The following is a 14051-nucleotide window of genomic DNA, read 5'->3' as shown; positions in this document are numbered from 1 at the left end:
AAAGTTGGTATGACTTTGTAGTTTGTAGTAGTATGTGTATGTTAAATAGGTGCATCAACTCCACCTTCAACTAACCATATTGCCATATTGTATGAGAATGTGGAACATTGTCTTAAGAAAGGGGTATTTTCTTTTGTCAAGTAATATAATATAATTATATAGTTTAATCAAAAGAAAATATTTAGATTTTAGAGCTGTAATAATAGTTTCATAAAATTACTCGAAAGTTTTAAAAAATAGGTTAAAAGTTAAGTAGTTTGACTAGATATGTTTTGGTCATATTGTCTAACAAAAGAAGAGTTGTATAGTAAATAAAGATCAATTTCGTTGGCATGTGGTCAAATTTTTCTTTGCGAAAATGTTCCATGCGGCTTTCTATAGGTATTTTTGGCGTAAGAGCAAGCAAACGTCATTGTGGCACGATGGTGTATGTATATCACATTAATAAAAGAAAATGAAACGTTTATTCAATTACCATTATAAATATGTTCAATAAAAGATAGCTTACTGATGAATTTAGAGATCAAGATAAGTTTCAATAACTATTCGTCATATTCATTTTTCAGCTGCAAATAGGGAGCTTTTACATGATGCACTAATACTATTATGCATACTTGATTTTTAATTTTAATTGTAATTGGTGCATATGTCCTCTCTTTTTTAACGAGTGAAGATTATAATATTGATTTTCTTGTGAATACGCATTAAATGATATTTGATGGTCAAAATATTATAACTTTGATCATAAGAAAGTGTAACCATTAAAAAGATACAGATGTGATATTAATCTTTCATCATAACTGCTAACTACTAAGTACCTCACATTATCTTTGCCTACCTTAGATACTCTTTGGGATGAGAATCCCCTTACCCTTACTCTTATAATAAATCTTGTCGAGGGTAGGAATTTCCTTCTCATTTTCACTTACTTTCGAAAATCTAATCTACAAAACTAGGTTAGTTGACCTGTAAAAGGTATCAATTATCCTCTAGACTTTTTCTCTAGCAACAAAAAAAGCTATTCTTTCCCTTTATGAAGCATTTGTAACAAAACAAAATCTTATAACTTAATCACATAATTTTTTTTGGTGAACTTATTTAATTATATAATTGATCATGTGTTAAAAAAACTAGTTTTCAACTTTCATAACATAGTGGCATCCCAATCTTATTTTTCATACCTAATTGTACAACTCTATAATGATAATAATTGGTGTATATACCCTGTAAAATCTATTAGAACAAACACCAGGTCTTAGAATTATAATTTTCCTTTGATCTCCATCCATTATAAATTTATGATTATCTATTCTAGCAGTGGATGCCCAATACTTCATTGCAACTTCCAAAGATTTGATATTTGTTCCAAAAATAAATAATTAGGTATAAGTATTCCAATAGAATCAAGTGTACGTTGACTCAGTAATTTTAGATATTAAATAATAGGCATATCCATTATCCAACTTGCTAAGCTTAAGATCACAAGATAAACTAAGAATATAGTATTATTAGTATATTAGTTTAAAGTACCAACCTTATGTTATTATATAAATGAAACATACAAAGATGATGAGCCGTGTTTTTAGGAATATACAAAGTTCATTTGAATAACACTATTACGTGGAGTGGAGTATAACAATTAGTAAAACCATTTTTCCTTCTCATATTTTCCTATTTACAGCAAAATCATAGAATAGAATGCATGTTTATATGAAGACCATATGAAAAATATGGGCGAAAAATACCAATAATTACTGAATCATTAAAAGAGTTCCTGACATTAATAAAAGAGGCGAAATTCTATTATTAGTGGCATGATGTTAAAAATGCTAATTACAATTACTAAATTATAAGCATTATAATTACAACTTACAAGTCATTATATTTATAAGAAAAGTACATATTATATGTGAAAAATGAAAATACTAAATAGTACGGCTACTAGAATTGATTTATATCCCTATTTAATTTGTCCGCTCGGACCATAACTTTTCAATTTTAATGTTAACCGTCGCATACTCCTACAAGATTTAGGTCAGTTTGATTCAACTTATTTTGTCTCATCTTATCTTTTTCTGAAATGAGTGAAGATAAGTTGAGCTGAACATCTTATTTATCTTATCTTATCTTTAAGTTAAAACCAATTATTAGGCCCGGGCTATGCCCCGGGTAAGAAATTTTTTTATTTATTAATATAATACTTTATGATAATAATTAGGGGTGAGCAGAAATTCCGGGTACTCAGACCCGGACCCGATATGGACCACTCGGGTCCAGACCCGGGCCCGATCCAGCTGGGTCCGAATCTGGGTCCAAAAAAGGGACTCGGTTGCATGCGGCTCCAATTCTGGGTAGAATTTTGTCGGACCTTGTGCCTGGTGGGTACCCAGTTTGACCGATTCCGGCTTTGGGTACCTGATTGGAGCGGGTCTAGGTCTAGGTACCCGGTACTTAGAATTGGTTTTTTTCATATACTCATATAGAATTGGTAATAAGATAATAGTTGTTAAGTAAAAAGTTAGTACTTAGTAGGCCTTTAGGCATATTTATAATTTAACAAAAAAATTTTGTAGCTCAATTGGCCCATCTTAGTATGTTGTTAAACTTACAACTGGGTACCCAATTATGGACCTGGTACCCACCGGTTCTGGGTCTGGGTCCAAAAATTTAGGACCCGGTTTGACCAATTCTAATTCTTGATTTTTAATACCCACTGGGTCCGGGTCTATAAAATTCTACCGGGTACCCGGTTGTGCTCACCCCTAATAATAACACTAAATACAACTTAGCATAGTGGTTAGAACTTTAGTATATGTATTTGAGGTTTCGGGATTAAACCCTATACTATGCAATTTCTTAATATTTTTTTATTGTTGTACATAAATTACATGAACTAAAACTCCCTAGAGAGAGCGCCACGTGGCACAATTTATTGTTTTAATATATTTGTATAGATAAGTGGAACAGAACAAAGCTTTATTTACAAATTAAAAGAGTGGATTTCCTTTAAGAAAAATAAAACCCAGTTCATCTTTCACAATTTAATACTGATAGCAAACTAAAAATCTAGGGTAGGGTTAAAATTTGGTCAAATCCAATCCAAATTGGATTAGAATTGAAAAGGTTTAGGCTATGTTTGGCAAAACCGACTGAAATGGAGCTGAAACTGATAAGGTGGCTGAAACTGATTAGGTAACAGCTGAAACTGTTAAGGTGCTCAAACTGATAAGCTAGCTGATTACATAACCTGTTTGGTAATATTATTTATGACTGTAGCTGAAATATCTTTTTATACTTAAAAACATAAAAAGAAAATATCTTTTTAGGCTTAAAAAGATAAAAAGAAAATAATAATAATAATAAATTTCTGCACCTTATCTCAGAAGCTATATTTTACTCCAACTCAATTTCAGTCAAATTTTGGACTTAAATTTTATTTAAGTTCCTCCACCAAACACCACTAATCATATAATGTGACTTAAAATTGTAGCACCTTATCATTTAAGTTACCTGAAATGATTCCCCAAACAGAGCCTTAATGGATTTAGATAAGTTGTTTATTTAATTTATTATAATTTTCAATTATCAGGCGCAATTGAAAAATTCAGTATTTGGCAATGTCCACTAATCTTGTTCTATGAGAGTCGTGAGAATTGGAATTATAATGGAAAAAGAAAAAAGAGGTTGTTCTATATTGCGAGTTGACCTAGTTGCAGTTCGTGGCTTAACAATATCTCTATTCTATATCTCAAGAGAGGTAGGAGTTAAGACAACAAAAAATAGAAAATAAAAAAAAAGAGAAATAACTACTTACTTTAATTAAAAAATAAAAATAGAGAAGGGAACTATCTATTAATTAAAAAAAATAAAAAAAAGAAATAAAAAAAGCATTACAAAAAAACGTCAACAATTCAAAAATTCCTAATTTATTATATATAATTAGCAATTAATTTAATTTTTTACATTTCCTAAAAAAAAAAAATCTATATATTTTTGCACACATCGAGTGTATATAAAACTAGAACTAGTATCATATATGGAAGCAGTTAGTTATGAAGATGGACCACCTAATTGTGCTAATAACTAAACGAGACCTAAGCTTGTAAGAGAGGTATATTTGTTCACTGACTTGTGATGCAGTTGGGGCACAAACTTAATAGGAGATAGGACTATAAAACATAACTCATTAGGTAACCAAACTCACTCACCAGTGTTCAGTATATTAGCTATTCCATTTAGAATGCCAGAATACGTATGATATATAAAAACTGTTCTCGAATGTTCATAGAAAATTTGGACCAAACAAAAAGTTGAGCAACTTAAATGAAAAAAAAATCATTAGAACAACCATAACAAGATCAGACAACAATTAACGCGATAAAAGGTATATAAAAGATAATTTTTCCTAGGATTACTGGAAATTTTCGATGAGAAAAAACTTTTATAGTTCTATTCTCTGAAGTCTCAACAGCACTGTCGACATTTTCCTGTTGATAGATTTGCCCATACCTTGCGTTAGTTCTATTTTTAGAAGTCTCAATAGCACTATCAACCTTCTTGTTAATAGATTTGCTCATATCATGAGAAAGTTAATCTTATTATCTCTTTCTCTTGAATGGCCTCTTAACTAATTTTACAGTTGTCTTGATGGTTTTGTAATTGTTGCTTCACTCATATATTGGCCATTTAATTACTTACCCTCATTCTTTTCAAATAAAAAAATTTGGATAAGGATAAACCTTAATAACTTGAAAGGAATAAAAAGGATCCCTACTTGTTAAGTGTGAGAATCGATCTCAAAGACCAAAATTTCTTGGAATCGAGAAAAATGATTTAAACTTCCGAATTCTTACCTGATCTTAGTTGATTGATCCTAACCTGATCTTAGTGTGAAGCAGTATGAGGCCCATATCTGCTTAAATCACTCCAAACTTCAAAAAACTACAACCCCATATATCTTGCTAGGCCCATTGGGAAAAAATGGGCCATTATAGTATTAACATAATTGGGGCTTATATAGTGTATCATCATTCGTCACATAACTCCCAAAAAAGGAAAACAGCCTAAAAGGCAAAAGCTCACTGCTAGAAGAGTTTTTCATGCAACAAAATTCCCATAGTGCGCAAGCTTGAATATGGTGCGCAAAAAAAAAAAGGGGGTACTTGATCATATATGACTCCAGAATGTTTTACTCGCATTTCAGTATGTTGGCATTTCATCGAGGACCTTCCTTGCTTCTTTTGCATGAACTTTTTGTTGTGGTTTGAGCGTTCGTCCTACTCTCGTTCCAATTTTTGGTGCATAATGAAGTACAAGTACGTAGATACTTGTTATGTGAGCATTCTTGTATTAGGTTGTAGACTTTGACTAGTACTAGTCTTGTACTTATACTACTTATGTTTTTTTTTTTTTAGTTACAACGATTAGACATTTTCTACTCACATTTTATGTCTAGTCGTTACAACTAAAAAAAAAACAGTGGTAGTATATACTCATCTACACAATGCCTCATCTCCTTAGCGAGTCAATTGCTCATAATCTCACAATATTTTTATTAGGGGAATTCTAACAAGAATTTAACACGGTTGATGGGGGTGAATAGAGAAAAAATAAATGGATATTGGATATTATATTATATAAATACAATGCAAGTATAGTTTGAAATTTATATTCATTATGTTGGGGCCATTTGAGGGAAGTATGTTAAAAAGTTTATAGACGTTGTAAATAACAGATACGTAAACCTGAAATAAATATGAGTATGGACTATGGAGAACCATCCATGCTATGGTGCTACATACATTACTATCATAATAATATATGAAATATGTTATCCTAGATCCTAGTCCTAGACCTTTTAAAAGTTGCAAGATGCAACACTGTTCCTTTCTACAGTGTTTTGAGTCACAAACAAGCGAAATTCACTGTTCATAAGCGCATCACGTGCGCTCCACGTGATAGAGCAAGCTTCAACCCTCACGCGTCCTTCACGTGATTACGAGAGGTCGCCCCTTCCGTGAGAGCCACAAGTTCTCTTACTCTCTCTTCTCTCCTCTCTCCCCTCTCCTCTCTCCACTCTCTTGTGCTTCACGTATTCTTCACGTCTCTCTTCATCAATGCGTCAATTCCCCCCAAATTTTTACTGGTAATTCTTTCCTTACTATTATATTGATTTCTTTGATGATTTTTGGGTGAAGTTGATCTGAAATTGAGGACTTTTACGATTGATCTGTCAAATTAGGGTTTTGGTTTTGGAATTTTTTGCAGAGAACTATGTAATTTGGGAGATCAACAACGATCGGCCGTCTCATCCTCTCGATTTCTTCATCTTCATCTCCATCTCGACTGTTGAGGTATTGATTGAATTTTGACTGTTTTTTTTTTCTTCTTCTTTCTCTTCACGGTGTCTCTCCTCTTCATTTCTAACCTAATCATCAAATTTTCTCTCTTTTTTCTTCATTTTCCTCCCTTTTTACTGGAATTTCATTTCATCTTTATCGTTTTCTAGGGTTTTAACCTAATTACTTTTTTGCTTTTGTCTTTAATTCTTCTTCAGTTGGTTGTTTGAATCATTGTGTTCGTTGTATTTTTGAATCGCATCGCAAGCTGGAATTGTTTAAAGAATTTCTATTTCTATTTTTTTGTTGTACAGGTTGTGTTCATTTTTCTCCCTTTTTGCAGGAACTGGTATACTTTCAAGGCCGCATATTGATTTTATCAAGAAACCTTGAATTTCATTTGGTAATTCATTCAATTAACTTTATGGGTTTTCGATTTTGGTTCGTTTTCTGCAAATTCTGGTTCATACCCTCTCCTTCTCTTCAATTGTGTTCATTTTTCTCCCTTTTTGCAGGAGCTGGATTTTTCAATTGCAAATTCTGGCTTGTTAATAATGTGCTATGATTCTTAGAGGGACGTGGTAAGAGTTTCGGTAAAAATCAGTTTTGATCAGAGTTTTGGTGAAGAATTTGATTGATGCAAATTAGATTTGATCGACAAAAAACAGATTTTATTCGTAAGAATAAGTTGATTGGTAAGAATGAATATCGATAAGTAAAGATTAATTCAGAGTTAAATCGATAAGGATAGGGGATTGCTCTTCAGATTTAGACTCGAGTGTTTGAATGTTATCGTAAATGAATGGCTGACTTTAGGTGTTTGAATGATATCGTAAATCAATGGCAAAGTTGCTCACATCTAGAGTACACTCGAACGGGGTTATTGGCATTCTTTGTTGTTTGTTCTGTTTATTTGTTGCTATATGCTGCCTTTGTGATTATCTAGAGGTAGTCGTTCAATTCTGTCATTCTGTGAAGAATATGATTTTTTTTATCTTAATACTTCGGAAAATTGAGGACTTTCAACTTAAGTGTTATAATGTTGCTTTTTTTGTTCATACTTCTAGCATCTCCATTTCTGACAATGTCTTTTTGCCTATTTGATTTACTTGTTTCTGCAGGATTTTAGCACATCGGTAGTCTGCTGCACGCTCAAAAGAGAGAAAAGCTCGGTATATATTGGAGTTGGAGCTAAAAGTCCAGACTCTTCAAACTGAAGCAACGACTCTTTCTGCGCAGCTCATTCTGTATCAAGTATATTTGCTAGACTCATACCATACATCTCATAGGTAACTTCACAGAGTTGCTTGGTTAATTCATCCCTTTTATAGACTTACAATTATGAATTTGTAGTATCCTGGAGGTCTAAGGCATTTTAGTATCCTCAGTCCTCACTGGTAATTTCTGTATGTGCTTATTTTTCTATGATTTTGTTGTTTAGAGAGATACAACTGGTCTATCAAGTGAAAACACAGTACTCAAGCTTCGATTACAGGGCATGGAACAACAAGCTCAGTTGCGAGATGGTGAGTCTCATGCCCTGTTTGATCTATAGTATATCTTTAAACAGGGATAAGAGCAAAACCAAGGTTTGAACAGCTGATTCAGTAGCGAGTCAATATTAAACTCTCGAGTATATACATATCTCAAGTATCTCGATTCCAATGAAAAAAAAAAACAAGAAACTTACCCATGTTAATCGCGGCTCTGGGAAGTGTCTTTCCAAAATGATTTTGAAGTTGACAGTGATGACTTTATTTTCATCAACTTTTTTCCTTCCTCTCTCTTGCCCCCCTCCCCCCATCTAGGTAGTTAGAGATACATCAACATCTGACCTTCTAAATCGTTTCTAAGGTCACTGAATCATTTGTTGGTTTTATTCTCAGCCCTGAATGAAGCGTTAAAGCATGAAGTGGAGAGACTTAGAATGGCGACAGGCGAGATGATGGAGTGTTCAGAATCATTCAACTTAGGGATGCCTAGCATGCAATACAATCCCTCTGTATTTTACTCAGTACCTCAACAACAGCAAAAACAGAATATGCAAACCCATAGAAGGTTTTACTCATAGAAGGTAGAGACTTCATAGAAGGTAGCAAACCCAAGTAGCCTTCATAGAAGGTAGAGACTAAAGTGCAATATATGTATAAGCTGTCTTTGTTGTCTTTTCATCAAATATTGATGTTTCAATGCTTATGGGTAACATAAGATGTTTGGGCTTCATCTTAATATTTTATTTATTTATTCAGATTCGTAGAAGCATGACCAAATTGGAGCTGTACCGGAACTTTACAAATTATCTTGCGATATTTGTGGTTCTCTCCATTGCTTGGATAGGTTATGAGGTATCTGTTTTACTTGTATCGATGATAGTTCTGTAAACATTGATGTACAGAATGATGACAGAGTTATGAACATTAACTCACAGTGGGATGTTTTTTTCTATGACCATCAAGCAGGATATAAAGCTGGATTTTAAAGGTTGGGGGGTCTGGGAGATACAAGGGACCATCAGCTATGCCTGAATTTTGCTTCCATGTATCATAACGACTAACAAGTTCATCCATAGTTTTGAAGTAAAAGAGTAGTTATACCTTATATTACTCTCCCACTTTAGATGCTTGTGCTGTTCTGCCAATTTAACACAACAATCTCGGCCAATCACTATCTTCTGTGACTTGTAAATGAGTATCTTTTTTCATTTACAGCGTGTTCTTTTGGGCAGTTGTGATGGTGCTTTCATCATTACCTTTTACTTTATACTTCTTTGTCTCTTTCTTTTAGTTAATTTTTTTTGTTGAATAGAGCCTTTGGTATTTAGATTTATCATAGAATCATCTTGAATACAATTACCTTATTGGATTCGCTCATGAGTTTGTCATGGCTTCTTTCATCCTGCATATCATCCTCAGTAGAAGCACTGAAGTAGCATTACCTGGATGATGAGTGAGCTTTTCTTAATCTCTCTCATTCTTCTTCTATTTTCTCCAATTTTTCTCTCTTCAAAACAGAGGAAGAGTATTTGCATAAATTTTTATTTATTTATTATGATTTTCATGTTCTTTTAGCTACAACTTCCTTTTATCTACCTCACTATTTATGTTTTTCATTGTTCTCGATTTCCGGTGGTTAATTTGTTTTCTTGGGTTTTATGAAGGAAATGCGAATTAGAGGAGAGATAAATTTAAACGATCGAGTTTTGAAGGTGAGCGATCCTCACTATTATTTGATTTCTTAAGCTTTCACTTTTATGTGTTAAATTTGGTTGATTTGTATATTTTTGCAGATTCAAAGGAACAACTATGTGTGTATAATTTAGATTGTTTCTGCACCCCTGTTGCCTGTTGGTATGTTCTCTGTTTCCAGTTTCCAGTTTTAGCAATTAGTGGGTGTTTCGAAGGATTCAATCTTTGAGTAATGTGATTGATTTTACGAGATATAAGGCCACAAATTTACTAGATATATCAGACATAAATGTGTGACCCTATATTGAAACAGATTTTAAAATTTAAGGTCACACATTTATATCAGTGACCCGTAGTTGCAGTAATGATTTTGCTAATTGTCTTACCTTTTATGTTTACTTGCAGGGTTAATGTGCCTGTTGTTGGAGGACACGCTGGCACAATCGTTCTACCATGGTTTTCTCAGGTATTTTCATGGACTTTGTTGCTTTTCTCCCCATTCTCTCCCCTGCCTTTCCACCTCTATCCTCTATACTATGGGGTAAATAATTGGGTTGATTTTTATCTTTCCATGTTATTGGTTCTAAGTGTGTGACTGTGCGTGTTTCTTCTTGTTAGGCTTTTCCACAAGCCAATCTCTCATATCAAGACATTGAAGCTCTTACAAAGAGAACACAAGATGGAGGAATAGAGGTCGTGAATCGAAAGGCTGGAAAGGGTTTAGCAACATTGTATATTGCGTAAGTGTTGATAAAATCAGAAATATGCAATGTAATATCGATGTGCTGTCTTGGTCTTTCAACTTTAGAAACCTCTTACGCCTAATTGCTGAGGGGTTGGAAATGGGTAATTTAAGTAGCTTTTTATACTCAATGTCACATATAGATTTAAGCTAGAAAATTATAAGTTCAATCTGATTGGTGAGAATCTTTGGTCAACGTTTATGAAGTTTGACACTGGAATTGTTTTTAACAAAATCCCTATTAAGGGACGGAATTAGTATTTTATAGTATTGAATAGATCTGGTGGAAGAAAAAATGTGATATATTCTCCTTTGTAGAAAAATTACAACCTTCCATTCTTTTTGAAGGTCCTGTGTTCAAAATTCACTATGAACACCCTATCAATGATCTTGAAAAGTTTGTACACTAATACATGTAAAATAGAGAAAATTTTCAACTAAGGACCTATTACGACTATAACCTAATCTCAACCTGTTGGTTAAAATGTCATTGGTAATCTCATATACAACTTCTAAAGAAGCAAAACAAACAAGATATAAATCAGCAACTGAGATAATGTGCCACATTCAAACTGATTTTCACATGAACTCAGATTTTCAAATAGTTGCTCAGTTTCTTTCAAATATCCAACTTCTACAAAGTTCCTCTCTTCTTCTGTGAAAATATATTTTCCGGTCATCAATGTTAGCCATTCTTGCTTGCTCATTCCAAACTGTTTTTCACTGTGAATGACCAATTCTTTTAAGGGTGAACCTGAATAACACAAAACTGGCGCATTCATATAGGAAATATCAGACATAAATGTGTGACCTTTCTATTCAAATTTGTTTTATCATAGCTACTCTGAAGGTGAATCTATCTTTCATACTCTTGAAGGTGTGCAAGGGCGGAAGAGGTTGACAGGGGGGTGCATGTGTGTGGGCTGAGCTGGTGGTGCAGGCTGTGTAGGTGGAAGGACTGTGCAGAGAGTGCAGGAGGCTATGTAGGGGGTGCAGGGTAGCCTATGCAGGGGGTCCATGTAGAGGGTCTATGCACGGGGTGCAGGGAGTGCGGGGGGTTGTTGGGTGTTTCTATGTTTACAAATTAGCAGTGTTTTGTCACCTTGGTAACTCTATGTCTCTATACCTTGAGCAAGTAGTAGACCATTGGGTGCTACTTTTAGCTTGTTTCCTATGCATACTTCGGTGGGGAAAGTAGTCTAATATGAAATGTGCACATTTTGTATTTCATGGTAACTATACCCGGAACTAGAAGGTGTATGATGACTTCATACTTCAATGAGTGATTGGTGTGCTTGGGTAGCTGGAAGACATTTATCTGATGTTAACTCCATATCTTAAGCGAGGGTCATAGCATACTCCATACCTTTCATGCCTCATACTTTTCAATGCTAGACCTAATTAACATGTCAAAGCATGTAAATCACTATTCATAAGGCTTGGGCAATTTCAGCTCTCCATCTACTCCTTCCGTCTGAGCCACACAATGTTTTCTTCTCCCTCTTCTTACTCGCCTCTCTCCTCTCTCTCTCCTCTTACTCGCCTCTCTTGCTGTTTCTCTCTCTTCTTTCTCTGTTTTTATTTTTATTTTTTGCCATTGGTATGGAGTTAACATCACTAGAAACATCACAGAGGTCCGATTCTCGCTCTATTATTCAATCTGAATTGTAGCTTTCTGTTTTGCTTTGGCTTTTTATTGATGCTAATTCGGTTCTTGTGTTTGTCATATCTTTAGTTAGGGTTCTTGATTTTTCTTTTTGATTTTTGCATTTTTACTTTTTAAAGTCTTTAATTTTATTTGAATTGAAGGAATGGACCACGCTTTTTGATAGATTTTAGTTTTTGATACTTTTTTTTGCGAATTCTGGGCTATGGTTGTTCTACAAATTGCGATTTTCTGAATTAGGGTATTGATTTCCTTTTCTTTTGTGTTTGATCTTGTGAAGGAAATTGAGATCTAAAATGTTGTAATTTAATGTAAATTTTTTTACCATGTTTTTATTTATATGTTCATGATTCAGCGAGTTTCAGATATATTCGGCTCGGAGAACTTCAAACGAGCGCTTGCAGATGATGTAAGAATAGTTTCATTGCTGCCTTCAACCGTTGTTAATGGACCATCTAAAGAGAATAAAACTCCTTTTGAAGCCACACCACATTCATTAGATCCGCCAACACTACCTTTGACGGGTAAGGGGTAATCCATTACTTACGACTTCCACTTTCTCTATTTCATTCCTTCTCTATCTTCCACCTTCACATGAGTTTATGGTTTCGTTTCTTTTAGGAATTTTTGGATCTGAAGTGTTGTATTGATTTATGGCTAGAGTAATTTAGTTTGGCAGAAAGTTAGTAATTAGAAAGTTGGTAAATTCCCTTTCCTTTCCTCTAATCGATTTCTAGAGTTTTACTTAGTTAATTTCCTTTGATTTATTTTTCTAACTCGGGGTTGTTTTTTATTTGAATTTTCTGTTTTGGTAAAATATGTTTTACACCTAGAATATATGTTCTTACCATAAAGAATTTTACTAACAGTAGGAGCATCATTAAGACACTTTTATAACCATTGTTGTATTATAAATTCTTTGAAAAAGATGTGTTAGTACATTGCAGGTATGAGCATTTTTATTTACTCTTTTGTCTCATGTTTTGTTTTATTTCATTCTCTCTCGCAGGATGGGTCTAAAAGAGTAGAATATCAAAAAGTCTTGAAAGCCCAAATGACAGCTGCCATTTCATATCTGAGAAAGTAGAGAGTAGAAAAGGAAGGGAAGATAGTGATGAGTCCTAACAAAATCTCAGGGTTCTTAAGAAGAAAGGGAAAGTTGAGTATATCATTGCCTGCAGTGCCTTTTCTCTGTAATTATATTTTTCGGTTCCTAGAAGAGGAAAGAGATCTTTAGTTGCAGAAACCTTTCTTCATCCCTTGTTTATTGTATCTGAATTTATGATTCACTCATCAGTCTACAAGTACTCATTTTATAAAGCCCTCTCTTTTTAAAAGTTTTATAGGCTAATTGTTAGTGATTGGGAAGCAAACATTATAGTTACTTCTTTTTTTGATAAGTAAAAAAAGATATTGTTACTTAAGTGTAAAGTGTTGGTATTACGTGGGTCATCAACTTATCTTTTCGATGAATTTAATTTACATATGACCACTTTGGTTATGCACTAAGGCTTAATTCGTTTGGATTGAATTGAATTAAAATGAATTGAACAGATTAGAGAAAAAAATGGAATTTTGGAATTGTAGAGAGAAACTAAACTAAATTGAAAATAAGTCCAAAATAACAAGGCCTAAGTCAAATTGATGATGTCTATGTTCGATGAGTGTTAAGTAATTGAGCTCACTTGAAGTAATGACGAGATAGTGAACATTATAAATGTCGGGTGGTTTAAATGTAGAGTATCTAAGGAGTTCTCTTTTTAGAAAATAGTTTTAAAAACGTCAATGTAACCTAACCGACTACGAACATCACAACATAGGTCTGATTGGTTTGAGTGAAATTTAGAGGTGGATCATTGACGTACCCGTTCCTTCAACAAACATTTCAAAGAAACTGCAAATTTTACAACTACAACTACAACCTTACACCACCATCCCTGATTCAACTAGGACATCACATTTTTTTGAAGTCAGGATATTTGGTTTTGCTTGAGTTAGGTTTTCCTTTTCCTCCCTCTGCTTTTCTGCTTCCTTCACCAAATTTTGCATATTAAGCTATTCTCCACTTACTCATAATATAATCGAATTATAAATTCTCCCTCGACTTTGTTTAAATTTTT

At 33.7% G+C, this 14051-nt stretch overlaps 1 protein-coding gene across 1 annotated transcript; it reads left to right on the top strand.

The window, feature by feature from the left end:
- The first annotated feature begins 5986 nt into the window (after nt 1-5986).
- On the top strand, nt 5987-13251 carry LOC104898247 (transcription factor RF2b-like). Its single transcript, XM_048636962.2, is given in 14 exon segments — nt 5987-6145; nt 6268-6353; nt 6682-6741; nt 6854-6919; nt 7460-7592; nt 7780-7864; nt 8225-8459; nt 8588-8683; nt 8798-9543; nt 9625-9685; nt 9929-9989; nt 10142-10263; nt 12287-12455; nt 12941-13251. Coding segments are annotated over 4 exon segments (423 nt in total). The 5' UTR covers nt 5987-6145; nt 6268-6353; nt 6682-6741; nt 6854-6899; the 3' UTR covers nt 8410-8459; nt 8588-8683; nt 8798-9543; nt 9625-9685; nt 9929-9989; nt 10142-10263; nt 12287-12455; nt 12941-13251.
- The last annotated feature ends 800 nt before the right edge of the window (nt 13252-14051 follow it).

This window comes from Beta vulgaris, chromosome 9 (genome assembly GCF_026745355.1).
Source record: "Beta vulgaris subsp. vulgaris cultivar EL10 chromosome 9, EL10.2, whole genome shotgun sequence".
Lineage (NCBI taxonomy): Eukaryota > Viridiplantae > Streptophyta > Magnoliopsida > Caryophyllales > Amaranthaceae > Beta > Beta vulgaris.
The sequence above is the reverse complement of the archived record's forward strand: the minus strand, read 5'-3'. Positions and strand labels throughout refer to the sequence as shown.